The sequence below is a fragment of the Malania oleifera genome, chromosome 3 (genome assembly GCF_029873635.1).
Source record: "Malania oleifera isolate guangnan ecotype guangnan chromosome 3, ASM2987363v1, whole genome shotgun sequence".
In the NCBI taxonomy this organism is placed as follows: domain Eukaryota; kingdom Viridiplantae; phylum Streptophyta; class Magnoliopsida; order Santalales; family Ximeniaceae; genus Malania; species Malania oleifera.
The window spans coordinates 66,665,323-66,682,639 of record NC_080419.1 but is presented as its reverse complement, the minus strand read 5'-3'; the positions used below and the strand labels follow the sequence as shown (position 1 = coordinate 66,682,639).

The window sequence follows — 17,317 nt, the reverse complement described above, 5'->3', positions numbered from 1 at the left end:
CCTAGGCTCTAACCTAAGCCCTGATACCAAGATGATGTAGGGCGGGTAAGCGTGGCCTAGTCCTAAAGTTTCAACTTTCACACAAGCTCATACACTCAAGACACTTTGATTTAAGAACTCAATTAACTAAACATAAACACAATAAATCAAGCTTCATTTCACATATTGTTGAATTTTTAAACGATGTATGATGTTGTTTAAAAATAAGTCTCTATTGGTTCTTTCACAAAGGAATCAAGCTAAATGCGGAAAAGATGTTATTTCAATATTTCAAGAATGTAGTTCCACGTTTGCACAATAATATTCCCAGAATTGATTTAAAGCTATCAATTATTAATATTATAATCTTATGGCTCAAATGTGCTTATTAAATAAGGAATTTCATATGTCAGCAAAGGCTCACAATGTAAAATAAGGGTTCAAATAAGTGTCGATATTACCAAGCGAATTGTTTGGATGACTTGGCGTTGTTTAACACAAGTCTTAGACCACGCCTGAAATTTCTTTGGAACAAGCTTTAAAACACCGAGACAAACGTAGCAATGTAATAGAGGGGAAGTGGAACTACTGTAAGTATGTAATGATCCAAATGAATGCTAAATTTATCAATCAAAATTATGGTTGACTGGACAATATTCTACACAAGATAGAACTCTCCTGAAGCCCTTCACGCAAACTTTGAAATGTAATATGTATGCTGCAATGGAATGGTAGATTGTTGGCCTTGGGGTGTAACTTGGTGATGGTCATGTGGGTGATGGAGGGAAGTCATGAAAGTGGGATAGGGATGGAGTCGCAGGATAAAATAGTGGTCTCTCATCACCTGATCTCTGAGGAGAACAACGTAGCCTTTCACTACACAATCACAAGGATTGGACAAAACTTAACAAGCTTCACAAAGGAAAAACCTTTTTAATTCAATAACAATACTTTTCTCTCTACACATAGTTCTTACAATGAAGGGGTATATATATAGCTAGCACGGGTGGACAAAGCATTAATAAGCTTAGCTTGCATAGGGAAACAAAGACATTAAACAACTAACAATTCACATACAAGCATGAGAGACACAAATAATAAAGATACCAACTTACTAGACATGTTAATTACTCTTACAAGTTGCTAACAAAATAAATGCTCCAACTTACAAGACATATTAAAGATTCCAACACAAATTACTAAGAACACAACTTACTAAATACTCACATGCAAGCAAGTTTAATTTTCTTGCAATATTACACATTTAATACAAAAACACAAGTCAAAAGGGAGGCCCAATCCATGTGGGGCCCAATGGAGCCATGTAGGGCCCACATGGTTCTTGAATTACATCCTGATTCCATACTTCACTTGGGGTCTTCAAACATTGAAAAGTCTTCAAAACAAGTTTTCAAATATACCATTCAAAATCTACAAACAATTATGAACCGATGTGTACATCAAGAGATCGTCCACGTGTCATCATGTCGGCAAAGGAAATGTGGACATCAAGGGGTCATCCACGTGTCCGCATATCAATAAAGGAAATGTGGACATCCACGTGTCACAACATCTGAAAATGACATAGGTAGGGCATGCTAATCCCCATCAAGAAGTAAATGATAGCTAGTCCTAATTAATGGTGCATTTGTCGTCATCACCCAACTCTAAATATTAGTGAACAAGAGAATATATGGAAGGGATTTCACTACTTGTACGGTAGAACTTAAGAAAGTAAAAATGTTGAACAATTGATGGGAGCATTAAAAAATGAGCTATGACCTAAAATACTCTATGCAAATGAGGATGAGACTTGCTTACTGACATCCGCCGAAAATTACTTTGTAGGATGGGTAAAGATTATATTTGACTTCATCAATTTGTTTATGGTTGGTCTAAACCCTATGTTTAACATGTATCTTTAAAAGCTATAGCTAAAAGCTGCTAGAGTGTGCCTTTGTAACGATTGATATTAATCATGACCATTGTTAGGGAACTAAAAGGGCAAAATACATGCCCCTAGAATGAAAATCTATTTTTAAAATAATGATGGAAAGAGACTAAAAGGAAAATGGGGCCCAAGGGAAAAAGATACATATTCTCTAAACAATTTCACTTTAGGAATTGCTCAAGTATTACACTAACTTGCATTGAAGGGTCGAAGTCAAGATACTCTGATTTTTTTGTACTAGTCATATACCAAACAAGATTTTAACTTGAAGTCACACCTCAATTCTAAGCAGCATCACTTAACTCCTTGTTGACTCTTTCAGTCTGATTCCATTTTGATCATGACAAAACACAATTATATCATCTGTGCATTGAGTCTTTTAGCAAGATCATTATTTAGCACGCACAGATGGTATGAATGCTATGGAAGCCATAAGGAACTTGAAGCACATACGACCTGGCACATTCCATGAAATTAGAAGAGCAAAAGGATGAAGATACTTTAGATTTTCAGTTGTAATGTGTGTTTAGTCTTACTTGTATTTACATATTTCATAAGGTATAATTGGGAGCTCAAAATGATCAATAGTCTAGCCCTAGGACTAATGCATTTCATGAAAAATCTACATACTTTTATCCTAGAATTGGATTTGCATTTTAGAGGCAAAATAAGATTGAAAACAAAGGCCTCGTCGACGAATCTCCTGGCCTCGTCAACGAATTCATAAAGGCCACTCAGCAACGAATGTATGTCCTCATCAACAAGTAAATACCGAAACAGTATTTTTCTCAAACAGGCCACTCAACGATGAACTCATGTTCTCTTCGATGAACGAGTGTTGAACACTTGTCGACGAATGTATTCACCCGTCAACGAGTCCAACGGGCGAACTAAAGCTCCAGCGCTGAAATGGGCATATTTTGTAATTAAAAATATCTATGATTGATCCAACGGCTAGAAATCTTTTAGATGCCGAAAATACTTATAAATATCAAACCATAAACCATAAGTGAACAACTTTTGCATACCTTGTCAACGCTCTATCACGTTCATACATCTTTTGGGCATTCTCACAGCTTTTCAAGAGCATTCATGCACACATCTTACAAGTATGTTTTGATATTGAAGTTTGGTATACAAAGTTTTATATTTGGGCTTTTAATCTTCATTGTAAAAAGTTTTTTCTTCTCTCATATTTTTATTTAATATTTTATTGAGAGCAAGAACCTTAGCTTTTCCATATATCCGTTGTTTGAAAAATCTTTTGGGAAAAGTTTATTCTAGAGCTTAGATCTTTGAAGCACTCACGTTCATATTTTTTATTCCAAGATTTCATATCCTATTATCTTTGCAAAAGTTATTTGAGAGCAAACCCTAAATCTCCAGCACACATATTATTTGAAAAATAAATTTTTGGAGAAATATTGCATTGGGTTTAGATCTTTGAGAAAACTTATCACATATACATTTTTATATACAAATATCATATATTTGGTTTAGATCTTTGGAGCAAATTTGTCATACATATTTTTATACAAAGATCATACATTTGTTATTGCAAAAGATTTTATTGAACACATTACATACACTCCATTAAACTTCAAATTATATCCTGTGAATGTGTTTATGATTTTATTGTACTCATTAGCTTGTTGAGAAGCATCTGAGTATTCAAGAATTTTATCAATCTATTGTATTAATGGTTCAGGTTGTGAATCGGGGAGGAGAAAATTGTACCTCTTGTAAACAGCTGATTAGGAGGAAGTTGTACCTCTTATAAGCAGCGAATTAGGAAAAAGTTGTACCTCTTGTAAGCAACGAATTAGGAGGAAGTTATGTCTCTTGTAAGCAACGGATTGTAATGGGAAGTTTCATTCCAATTTAAGGAGCTAAATAATGGAATCATTGAGTGTTTTTCCCAAGGCAAGAACATATGCCGATTTTGGCCAAACCTCGTTAAAAATTTGGTGTCTACGCTCTCTCTCTATCTCTTTTTACATTTCCGCACATATATTTATATTATATCTGCTATGCATATTTTAAATATTGGCATATTTGAATATCTAAAATACGTGAGATTAATTAGGTAATACCAAATTAATTAAGATATCTACGAATTAAATCAATTAAGTTGTATAATACTGAAATCGATGTGTATCTAAATTTGTGCTTGTATGGTTGGATTTTCAATTAGGGATTGAAATACCAAAATATTTTTAAATACTCAACTCACCCCACTTTTGGGATTACACCTAAATTAACATTTCTTAAGATATCTCTCCAATAGGAAAGCAAACACCCTTTTCCCGACTCATCCAGCACAATCTTAACAAATCTTCCCTTTTTGTTAGAGAACTAACTTAGGGCTCTTTTTGCTAGAGAACTAACTTAGGTGCCCAAAACTTTCCTACCCACCCTAGATCTATTTATAAACGTCAAGTTGTCTCTCCACAAGCATAACTCCAACATGTCACCAATCCTAATTTTATTTTAATTATCTTCATTTCATCCTTCTTCTCATCTCCTCCGTTGTTTAAGACAACTTCATGCGCAAAGATTGGTATCTAAAAGGGTTCACACAAAGGCATGCATAAATATCCAATTTCAGTTATCAAGGATTATAGATCACCACAATGAACCAAATAAAAAAAGTTATACAATAATTTTTAAATTAAGGAATTTATTAATGAGACATGTTAAATTTTGAGGGAGTTGCTTTAACTTACACTATGTTGAGAATTCCACTTATGAATTTACCCCACAATGGAAAAAAGTGAGTGAATGATGGGTGCTTATATACATGATTGAGCCCAAGACCCAATAAGCTTAAGCTTTTGGGTAAAGTATTGTTGAGAATTCCACTTATGAATTTGTCTCACATTGAAAAAATGAGAGTGGATGATGGGTACTTATATATATGGTTGGACCCAAAACCCAATAGGCTTAAGTTTTTGGGTCAAGTTGGTGTTCACCCATGTGTATCAAGCACACCTATGGACTTCTTCGAAGCTAACAAACGGTATCAAAGTCGATGGTTCATAACTCTGGGTGTGGGAGTGTGACTAAGGCTAAGAAGGATCATTTAAGCAGCCAAGATGGATCCAAATAGGGTCAAGACATGAGAGGTAGGATTGCTTTTGAAGTTTGCTTGGAATACAATTTGAAACACGTGAGACGCAGTGGTAAGGCCCACACGAGCAACTATTGGAGAATAAGTCATGTGAAGGAGAAGATGGATTCCATTCAAGGGGGAGCAGTTAGAACTCACAAGTAAGGGAGAGATTATTGAGAATTCCAGTTGTGAGTTTGTCCCACATTAGAAAAAAGTGAGTGGATGATGGGTCCTATATACATGATTGGGTCCAAAACCCAATAGGCTTAAACATTTTGGCCAAATTGGCGCTCACCCATGTGTATCAAGCACACCTATAAATTCTTTCGGTGCTAACACACTATAGATATGATTTCTTCAAAAATGGATTTCATACATACATGCACGTCAATTTACCCTATGCTTGGATAGATCTTAGATTTGGAGTTATATTAGATTTGAATAAGACGTACTATTAAAGTATATTAAAATTTATCCAAATCTATCCCAAATCCAAATTTAAGATCCGAAATTCATACTCCTAAACGCAACATTGGAGAAATCTGAAAACAAAATGATACCTACATATATAAAAGCGTCAAAATGGGTTTCTTAGATGGCTGTTTACAGAATAAGCAAAGCATGCATAAAAACGAGAACATAAAGTAGAGGAATTGATATCCCCACTTTTTCTCTTTCCTTCGTGAAAATGTTACAAAAATACATAGAAATAAAAAAAGTGCATAGAAATAAAAATGTTTTCTTGATGAACCTGGAAGAAAATTCTGCTTCATTATATACAAATAGAACACCCACTCTTCACTTTGTAGTAAGACATGCACAATCGCCCCACCTTCACCTTTTATGCTAACATATATTTCAGTTGGTAGTATTCCTTATCAAGAGATTATGCATTTTTGCATCCACATGTGCAATAATCAAGTTCTTCATTAATTTTCTGAAAAAAGGAAAAAAAAAAATCTCTTAATATTAGAGAAGTATATATATATATATATACATCAAGCATTAGTAAATCAAAGAGAGAGAAATCCAGGAAACACATGAAGACAACATTACTAGATGATACCTAACTAGTCACCACTATGATATGTAAAAATGTTATGCCAGAATGCTTACAAAAGTGGAGAGATCTCTACGTGCTTTAACCTTATAAAAACATATGGTAGAGCTCGTACACTAATCTAATAAGAATAAACATGATGTTCAACTTTTAATAGATTCTCACCGTTGTTTTGGGTGGGGGAAGATAATCATATGTAAATAAATGCATGTATTAAGGTGTAACAGAAACTTAACTTCTGTATAGAAGTGATGAATGAACAGCACATTTATAAAGAATTAGCAAAAGTCAACTGAACATGGCCTATAAAGTGCAGGATTTCAGAAGATGTAATTGCAGCTTCAAATCAAAATATACTGATGGCAATGACAGAATAACCATCCAGTTCATCATTCACAGAGGGAGTGACACGGAACTATATTAAAATAAAGTATTCATGTGAAAACCATTAAGAGCCATCTCAATTGAGGGAACAAAAGTCAATTTCAAAAATATTAATCGTATAAAAATAAATGCATGCAAAGGTGCTGCGACCTAGGTGACTAGTCATCGAGAAATGAGAGTTACATCCTTCGAATTTTTGAATTCTTTACCCAAGGAATGGTGCGCTACATGCAAAATTTAAAGACAATTGAATCTGAACTCAAGTAATGTATTCTACTAATACCCTATATTCTTTTGTATAAATACATTAAGAAAAAGGCAACATGAATTGGTTCTCTCTTCCTCTCTCACTTCTTAAAGCTGGTATGCCATCATTTCAAGGTTTTGAAGCCCAAAGCTTGACCATAAACCCTGTATTTTATGACACTTTTAGTTGTAATAGTTGGTAGTTGGTTTGAGGTGAGTTTGGTGCAATGAAGATTTCTACATAGTTACGCCTTTTTAAAAAGTTTCTGCCATCATTGTTTTATTTCTGTTTCATGGTGAAAAGCTCATTTTTTGTTGGAAACAGGGCACTACTTGACACTCCATAAATTGTTTTAACTATTTACTATATTGTGGACTGTTTTAGGAATGTTGCATGGACTCTTTTGGTATTTTTTGTGGTTTAGTGTTTTCCTTTTCTTTTCTTTTTTTTGTTATTATTATTATTATTATTATTATTATTTGCCTAGTCGGCTATTTTATGAGATTTCGTAGAGGTAGTCGGCTATTTTATGAGAATTGGTAGAGGTCGGCTGTGTGGAGTTTTGTTCCTCAACAAAACAACATAATGGTATTAAGTAAGAAGTTTTACATATCAGTTAAATGGTGGTCTGAGGTCATAGAGGTGTTCTTAATGAGCTCAGTAGGAAAACAGAGATGTTCAACTTCTTAGTTTGCTTTTCTTGGAATGCATAATGTATAAGTGCTACCAGATGCAAAACAATGATGCAAGTGTTACAATTTTGGCAAGGAAGCCTACGGGGAGTTGAATGTGGCTACTCCCTCGCAATCCGGTATCGAGGCAATGTAGACAACAAGATTAAGTTTTACCAAGATTGAAATCAGAGTTTGAGCTAATCAAAACTCAAATTCTTGGGGCAATGAACATACTTCCTTAGCTGAGACATTCTGAAGGTTGCCTGACTTCTGTATGATAGTTCTTAAGAGTGGTGGGGTATAATTACCAATTAATTTGCCTTGGTTTCTGGAGTTCATAGAGCAGTCAAGGTGACTCATGGTAGTAAATGGGGTTCCCACAACTGTGGTGGTAGGGGAGATCGTTGTAGAGGATTAGGGGTTCCCATCTTAAGCTCACAAATTGTCATCTTCAGATGACACTCATGAGACTTGTTGGGAATTATCTGGTAGACCTCAAGTTGCGAATACAAAGCAATCCAAAATCACCAATTCTGTCATGAATTCTACATCAAAATTATGCAATACAATCATGCCCCTCAGCATGCTTCCTTCCTTTCCTAGTGCTTCTATGGCCCAAAAAGGTACACAAGACGCATGTTTCTTTTCTCGGTCTCCAACCACTAGCTTCCCTCCCCCCCCACCCCCCCTAAATCAGCAACAAGAATAATCATTAACAGGCACCAAGGGGCTGTCACCATTCACAGGACAGGGTCAAAAAAAGAGAGGAAAAAAAAAATAAAAAGAAAACAGGATGTGGAAAAAGTCAAGAACGGTAGGAGTGTCCATCATGTACAAAACAGTAACCAACCACTCATTCTTAAATAATAGATTTTGTAGCTATTGATCATATGCCATGGACACCTAATGTTATCCTATCAGATGAGTCCCTTATCACCATCAGTGGAATGGGTCAATTCATCTCTCTTAATCTTGCATTCATTGGACTCCTCTTTTCCTCTTCAATTGCAAGTAAACTCAAAAAATCTCTTAGGGCCTGTACAGTTTTCTTATTTCTCATTCCTAGTAAGAATTCATTTTTTGGATTTTCCTTACCAATGTTGGAAAATTGGAAAATGATGTGGCTTTTTTGTAATTCATTGCAAAAATAGAAATGGAAAATAAATCTGTTTTCCACAAGTTAACAGGCCCTTGACTATTCATTCATTTTTCCCCTATTTTGGTAATACAAAATTTGAAGATGCAGAGGACATGAATGCAATGACCTATACTACTTCAATGTTCTTGCACCTTCTACCCAAGTCTTTCCTTACTAAATACATTGTCATCTTTGTCATTCTGCACTGCACAGTCTGAAGAAAGCTTGTTCCTCATTTCAGTCACTTCCAATTGTCAACATAAGATTAGTCATCTTTGCTTGCTGAGTCAATTACTGAGCCAATGATATTTTTATGTTAATTTATTCCAACATCTGGGTCTTACTTTTTTTTATTTCAGAGTTTGGGGTTTCTTTTTTGTGACTTGTATATGATAGTCTAGGTTTATTCATTTTCATGCTTTCTGTGTTGTTAAGGCTCGATTTAATTTACTTCCTTTGAGTTAGATCATGCAATTGCTTCCAAAAAAGTAAGCATACTTATATTTCTCATTTTATATTTAATTTGAATATCCTATGACAACAAGAATAATTCTTATAAGTTGTCTCTTGCCTTCTTGTCTGCTATCTTTGTTCCTAGCCTATAACAAAATCCATTCCTCATTCTAGTTAGATGACAGCCAAAAAAGAAGAAATGCTGGTGATGATACAAGGGACTTTGTGGTTCTTCCCTCCATACGCCCAATGTTACTTGCCAAGGTATTTATACTGCTGAGTTCCTCATAAAGAGACAGTTGATCCATTCAATGTGTACCTTGTTTTGAAAGGGTACACCCAAGTGTATTGTCATGATTATTCAAAAGCCTTTTTCCTTGGAAGAAGGTTCGCTTATGGTTGATTATTTGTGTCATTTTTTTTGTTGTTCTGTGCATCATGAATGCCTTCTTATGTGGTGAGCTGAAATTTATATGGAGCAACCACTTGGCTTTGTTGCTCAGGATGGTAGGGTTGATGTGTCAATTGAAAAAATCCTTCAGTCTCAAGTAGTGGAAATTTGATATGGTCTTGAATAATGAAAATGTCATATGGTCTCGAGCAATCTCCTAGAGCATGATTTGGTATACTGGGTAATAATGACATCATTTTGTCACCAATGTTGTGTTGTGCATCATTTTGCACTTTATTGCCATTATTTGATTCGTAAAATAATCTTGATTGTGTATACCAATGACACGGATTGAGATGGATGACAATCAAGGAATTCAGCACTTAAAAGAGTTTTTACGAAAGTAAGTTTCATACAAAGGATATAGCATGAAGCATGTGCATAAGTTATTCTGTGAGGCAGCGACCCTAAGATCTAAACCCATTAATGCCCCCGTGGGTCCTAACACCAAAGTTGTACATGGATGTTCCAGCAGAAGCATGTGCATAAGTTATTCTGTGGGGCAGGGACCCTAAGATCTAATAAAATCGCAGTCATATTTGGATTGAGGGATGTTAAATGTGTTGAATATTGCATAATCAAATGTTGTTTTTGTATTTATATTTTTATTACTTAAGGGGTATTTTTGTAACATAGCTGTTGACAGCAGGCCTGAGGTGCTCCTAGGCATGAGGTGCACACAGCCAAAATGGCTAGATATGCCTAAATTATACTTTAGTATTTCCTTGCTTTACCATTAACAAATAATAAATTTACTGTAGAACTAATTACTGTTACGAGTGCTGTTCTACTATAATGAGTACTGTTTATGCTACTGTAGCAGTAATTAGAAAGTATATTTTGTTCTTTATTGTAATAAATTTAAAACCGAGATCTAAAACAAGGGGTAGGATTTGCTCTTTGGTTCAAGAGAATGCTGAGAGTTGGAAATGATAGACTTACAAGATAAAATAAAATATTATCTAGTGCTTGTCACCTTTCTTTTTTTAAATGATCAATCACAACACAAATAAAAGGGCTGCCATTAAAATAGGGGAAAAAAAACCATAAAGGATGATGGAAAAGTACATGAGGCACTCCCCACTGCACCTTGCACTTCATTGCCTCTCACGAACGGTACCTCACCTCAACCTCTAATGAGGTGTAAGCCCCATTAATTGCCTGTGTGTGCCTGTCAAGGTGAGGTACCCTTCAGGAAAGGCAATGAGGTGCAAGGTGCAGTGAGGAGTGCCTCATGTACTTTTCCCTCATCCTTTGTGGTTCTTTTTTTCCCTATTTTAATGGCATTCCTCTTATTTGTGTTGTGATGATCATTTAAGAAAATAAAAAGTGAGAAGCATTATATAATATCTTATTCTATCTTGAAAGTCTATCATCTCAAAGTCTCAGCATTCTCTTGAACCAAAGACCAAAGCCTACCCCTTGTTTCAGATCTCAGATATATATTTATTACAATAAAAACAAAAAAATACTTTCTAATTACTGCTACAGTTGCATAAACATAAAACAATACTCATTATAGTAGAACGCGCTCGTAACAGTACTTAGTTACTTCACAGTAAATTTATTATTTGTTATTTGTCAATAGTAGAGCAAGACCTGGAGGTCACGAGTTCTAGGCGTGGAAACAGCCTCTTGCAAAAATGCAAGGTAAGGCTGCGTACTATAGACCCATTGTGGTCTGCCCCTTCCCCGGATCCCGCATATGCGGGAGCTTTGTGCACTGGGCTGCCCTTTTTAGAAAAACAAGGAAATATTAAAGTAATCATGTAGGCATATCTAGCCATTTTAATAAGCTTTTAGTGATTGAATTTCTCCAAAAATTGGAAAGTTCTAGGCGTGGAAACAGCCTCTTGCAAAAATGCAAGGTAAGGCTGCGTACTATAGACCCATTGTGGTCTGCCCCTTCCCCGGATCCCGCATATGCGGGAGCTTTGTGCACCGGGCTGCCCTTTTTAGAAAAACAAGGAAATATTAAAGTAATCATGTAGGCATATCTAGCCATTTTAATAAGCAGTCTTGAATATTAACAGTGCTCGCAGGCTTCCCAGCCTGCACTGTTCAAGTTAAAAGTTTTCTAAAATTTCAAATTCCATTTTTTAACAGAATTCTCAAACATGGCTCTAAATATTTAAAATTTTACTGCGGTAGAATATTTGTAAAAGTATAAATTTTGGCTTCTTAAATGATGAGAGACAAATACCCAATATATATATATATATATATATATATATATATATATTTAAATGTGTTCTTTAACCATATATACATCACCGTTTCTTTCCTAGGCTACAGCATCTGTAATCATGTGTGCTTAAATTTACAGATGAAAAGAAAAACCAGAAGTAATTTTAGTTATCAAAATTCAGAAGATTCAAAGCTTATGCATTCTTCTATTTTTTTGTATCATCTTATGCATCAAAGGTGTACGAGTACAATAGAGAGATTCGCATAAGTGATATGCATCAAATAGGCACAGTATTGTAGATGCTTTTCTGTTCACCATCATTAATCTTACAACCCCACTATCAAGCCCCACCCAATAAAAAAATAAAAAAAATAATAATAATAAAGAAAAAGCCACAGGCTTTTTCATTTTCACTATAATAAGTATTGGAGAAATTCAAAACCACCATAACTAACTTCTCCAACTTAATCATGTACAGTTAAGCTCACATGCCTAATTTTATTGAGCTGTGAGAATGAAGCATGGTGAAAAATAGTGTTAAGACACCCAATTTTGTCCAAGGTCTATTTGAGAAAAATTGGGGAAATTTTTTATTAATTAAGCAAATAATGCGCAAAAAGTAAATCAGGAGCAATTAATTGAGGGTCCTCATTTTTTCCCAAACTTCAGCAAGCATACTTTACAGGCTAATTTTGAGCTCTAATTTTGTGTTTTTGGGTTCGACTCACACTTTTATTGGAATATGGATGTATTCCTAGCCCAATTAGCCTTTCCTCATTGAGAATGGGGCAAGAGTTGTGTCCAACAACCGTTTTTAGACAAGGAAAGAAGCTCATTGTATCTCAAGGGAATATTTTGGAAAATGGGGGTATTAGTGCATAACCCTAGCCCTTAAAGCCTATAAAAGAGTGGCTTGGGGATCTTAACAAAGAAAAGATTCATAACAAAGAGAGGGGGTGCATGTAAAACCCTAACCACACGTTTGGCACATAGGGGTGGAAAGGAATCAGGAGGAATGGAATCGAATTTTTTACTTGATTTCATCATGACACCCATTCAAATTTTCATTCCATTCCTTTCCTACCCAATTCCGTTCCAAAAAACAAACATGTCGTAAGGACTCAAAAGAGGTAGGAAGAAAAAGGAGGCTCTAAGTTAAGGAAGTTGGATATGCATATTCAAGGAGCAGGCTTGTTCATTCTTGGTATTCTTGGGTACTCTTGAGACACTTGGGAGGGAAATCAAAGTATGACATCTTCATCATTCTGATGTTGGATAATTGGGTCTTGAATGATTGTCATATGGTTTATGAATTATTATGAGTTTACATGAACTATATTCCCACATGTGGCCACAACAAGTTCCATGGTGACATATCATTCTTCTTCCTTTTCCCTTGTGTTTCTTCTTCATTCTTCTCTTTCTTTCGTGTGCTATGGATGGTTCATAGGGGTTTTTGTTGAGATGTGCATGTGCCTTAAAAAGGTCGAAGAAAGGGCGTATAGAGGCATGGGTAAACGAATACTTGACTTGAATATGTGAATAAACACACACATGTATATATGTGCTTACACAAATATTCATGTATATATGTATGTGTGTGTGTGTGTGTGTGTGCATACATAACCATGGACATGGCATGGCAGTGTTGCTTGACTGTCAGGATAGGGGAGAGAGAGAGAGGTATGGGAAAGGGCATGGGCAACTAGCATCATTTTCTGGCCACCATTAGAATGACAAACATCATTTTGGAAGAACTGCCAAGCGATGAAGTAGAGACATCAAGGGTGGAGCATTGGCCCTATTGCAATGACTGCAGTAGCTAGAGTCTCAAAACCCTAGCTGCAGCGGTGAAGAGTATGAACTGGGGGAGGGGCTTATATACTACAGGCCCCTCGCATGCGTCCTCAAGTGGCTTGGGGCTGTCCCGATTTAGCATAGTGGAATCAGCCTTTTGTGAAAAGGAAAAAAATTATTCATTTTAAATAGTTTAAAGTTGATAAAAGAAATTCAAAAAAATATAATAAATAAAAATTTTATTTTCATTTTCATAACTTTTTTTTTTTACAATTATTATTGTAATTACAATTTTTGTTTTTGTTGTTGTTGTTGTTATTATTATGGAAATAGCTAACCCCCCCCCCCCCCCAAAAAAAAAATGGAAATAAACAAAAAAGAACATGAATTAGTCTTTTTTTTGTGTTCACCAATTATTTAGTTTTTTAGTTATCATTAATATCAGTATTATTACTTCTTTTTTATTTTTAATTTTGATCATAAAAATCTTCAAAAATATTTTTAAAAATCCAAGAAAAACTAAGGAAACTGTAAAAAAAATTCTAGGGTGGCTTTCTAGGTTTTCTTAGGGAGTTTTTAGGTTGCTTCCTCAAAATAGGACTTCAAATTTGCAAACAAATAAAAATAATAATGAAAAATAAACGTAGAAATTGAAAAATCAAGAGTGTAGGGTTTCCTTTCTGATTGTCGTTAGATAGATTGCCTCCTGCTTTGAGGGATCAATTTTGTCTCTTATTTTGGAATGCTGATTTCTTGTATTATTTGATGCATCACTCTTTGCTACTTGACCCATTCTTATACAACTGCATTCCATTTCATCTTGGAGAAACCCTAAATTAATCAATTTAACGAAGGGACTCAAAAGTGGGCGATAGTGTCCTTTTGGGATTCTTGAGGTGAGAGAAGCCATGTACTTGACCAGGATATGAGACAGTCATAGGGTGGAACTATATATAAGAGGAAAGTAACCAAGAATCTATAATAAAACAATCATAGTATATGCATGATTTATGGTTGAAACATTCCGAAATTACTGTGTTACTGTTTGGGACAAGTGTGTAGGGGCACTAGTACCTTCCCCTTGCATATTTGTGCTGCCAAACTAAACTCTAATAGCACAAACCATTACTATCACTTCGTTGGCCCTCGGTGTTGCTAGAAACTAATTAATTGGTAGTAATTAATAGGTGATCTGAGTGCCCCTAGGATAAAATAGGTTAGTAGTGACTATTGATTCATAATTGACCCATATCTCACTCATCTTTATATTTTTCATCTCAAGTTTGCCATTTGAGTTAAGACAATTTGAAGATTCACCTTCGGTAGGTGGTGGACCTCCAACACATCGCAATAAATAGAAAGACATTAGTTTCCTTCATTCTAAATATAACTATTTCATATTCAACCAAAAACATTCATGCGCTTCATCCAAAAACACCTTTATTGACAATGAGCTTCATGATCAATTCTTTTGAAATAGGAAAAGAAAATATATTAAGAAGGAGAATGTACAATCATAACGAGGATAGTCAATCCTCAATCATGATCACATTAAGCAAAAGAATGACATATAAAATCAATCATAAATCCTTAAGTATGAAAAAGCAAGAGCATGTATTGTTTTTACAATCCTTACAATGATCACTATAAAGCATAAGGAAGTCATTAATAAAATTTTTGGTCATATTACTGCTATAATTATTAAAGCAATCATTTTATTGATGGAGAGACCAAATTAGCCCTCCAACAGTTTAACGTAAGAATATCAATGGTATTAATTGATGGGACTAAAAGTTTTGCATTGCCAGAATATGCTATTTTTTCAAAAAGAAAAAGACTTCATGATAATATATACTTTTAAACCCACCTGAACTTGATCTTGGAGGCTTTTGATATGATGCACTGCCAAGTCCAACATGTCTGCATAGCTTGTTTGCTGCAATGACATTTAGAAGAAAAACAACACATAATAACAATTATGACAAATAACTAACCTAAGAAAAAAATTATTCTTTGATGGAAGGGTGTAAAGGACCATTATCCAACCATCATAATTGAAATGCTCCATCATTTCTCTTTCACAAAGAGAAGTGCATGTTAAGGGTTGAAATAATAAGTGTGAAATTCATTTGAATTAATAAGATTATAAAATGCATTCTCTACAAATTTTTAGATACACCGTTAAAAATACACTAAAATAATTTGTGCCTTAAAGAATTTGTATCTTCTTTCTTTTCAAAGAAAACATAATAGATCATAAAAATGAGTAGGGGTTGCTGCATATAATGTAGCTTGAAATTTTCATTATGAAAAAGATGTTGACTAAATAGCAATGTAAGAAAATTGTAATGAATATTTTGAATTATATATTAAAATAGCAATTGATTAATACAATTGATTTCCATAAATATTTTAGAATCTTAAAAATAGTAAAAAAGATCTTGTTTAATGATTATGGTTATGGACATACAAGATTTAAAGTTTTAATTGGTTTTATATATAAATGGCATAAACTTTTTAGTCCTTTAGATGTTTTGATTGTGTTATTCAATATCTCTAGACAAAGAAGAGGATTGGTAAAGGGCTTGAAAAGGATACAGTAGTATTTCAATGGTGGTGGTGGTGGTAGATCCAGTCTTGTCATACGACTTCTTCAATTTGTGCCCATGGTGTTTCTATGGATTCATGGCATGCTCATTTAGGCAAGGTCTTAAATTTCGATTTTGACTTAAATTTCAAAGCTCCAAAAGTACGGAAATTTCGACGGAAATTTCGATTTCGATTTCGATTTTAAAAAATAACGGAAACTTATAATAAAGCATGGAATTCTTTGTGAAACTTTAAAAATGGTTAACAAACATAATAATATAAGTTTTAGGACTAATATATTACAAATTAAATACATCTATGTTTTGTGTGAGGTGGAAAAGTTGTAAAATAGTATGTGTATCAAACATATTTGTAAGATAATGTACATTAAATATATTCAGTTAATACAAATGAAATTCATAAATCATTTAAATATTATTCATTGTACAAATAATGATAATATAGACATGAATGGTTAAATAGAATGTTATTGATGCGGAACCCCAAGAATGAACGTCCGGAGACCCCAAATTAGATTTATCAAAACCTCAAACCCAAAATAAGATTCAACATGGTGGTGAACCCTTGACCTATTGCTTGACGTGAAGCACAAACCAAGACTATTAAATTAATGGATGAACGCCACAAAGGAAGCACCTTTGATAAGTTCGGTGAAAGTTCAATGAAGAACTTGAAGAGAAATAAACCTCACTTGGAATTGTATTCAACCAAAAAATATTCCCTTTTTCAATAAAACAGAGAGTTGGCTATTTATAGAAAATAAAATAAACCCATGACATCAGCCCGGCCAATAAAAATAGGTTATGACATCAATCTGACCAATAAAATAACCCCACATAACCTTAAGCATGCCATGAATGTCATTTAATGAAACATGTGCAAGTCACATGTCATGTTTAATTGACACAATTGATCCACTATTTAGCCCATACTTTAATTAAAACAATAAAAATTCACCAAACAGCCTCAATTGGCTTAAGGTTCCAACTTTACACATCTTTAAACAATTTACCATCTTAGACTCTTCAAGAAAGTCCTTTTCTTTAGTGTCTGAGGCCCTCATTGACTCTTGCTCAAGCAATTTCTCAATTAGTCTTTGCATAGCCTCCTTGACCTTCTTAACTCTAGCTCTTGTGATGGGTCCGCTTGGCATGTGCAGATCATCCTGTGCAATCAGAGCTTGTTGGTTCATATCATTCATATGGACCCATCACAAGAGCTAGAGCGAAGAAGGTCAAGGAGGCTACGCAAGGACTAATTGAGAAGTTGCTTG

At 34.6% G+C, this 17,317-nt stretch overlaps 1 protein-coding gene across 1 annotated transcript in view; it reads right to left on the bottom strand.

The window, feature by feature from the left end:
* Window positions 1-5,585: 5,585 nt before the first annotated feature.
* The window catches only part of LOC131152085 (transcription factor bHLH128-like), a 53,568-nt gene continuing 41,836 nt past the window's right edge, over window positions 5,586-17,317 (bottom strand). Inside the window, exons 5-6 of the mRNA XM_058103712.1 lie at window positions 15,302-15,370; window positions 5,586-5,979 (exon numbers count right to left, since the gene is read on the bottom strand). Coding sequence (XP_057959695.1) covers window positions 5,929-5,979; window positions 15,302-15,370 — 120 coding nt within the window. The 3' untranslated portion in view covers window positions 5,586-5,928. The remainder of the gene's footprint in view (window positions 5,980-15,301; window positions 15,371-17,317) is intronic.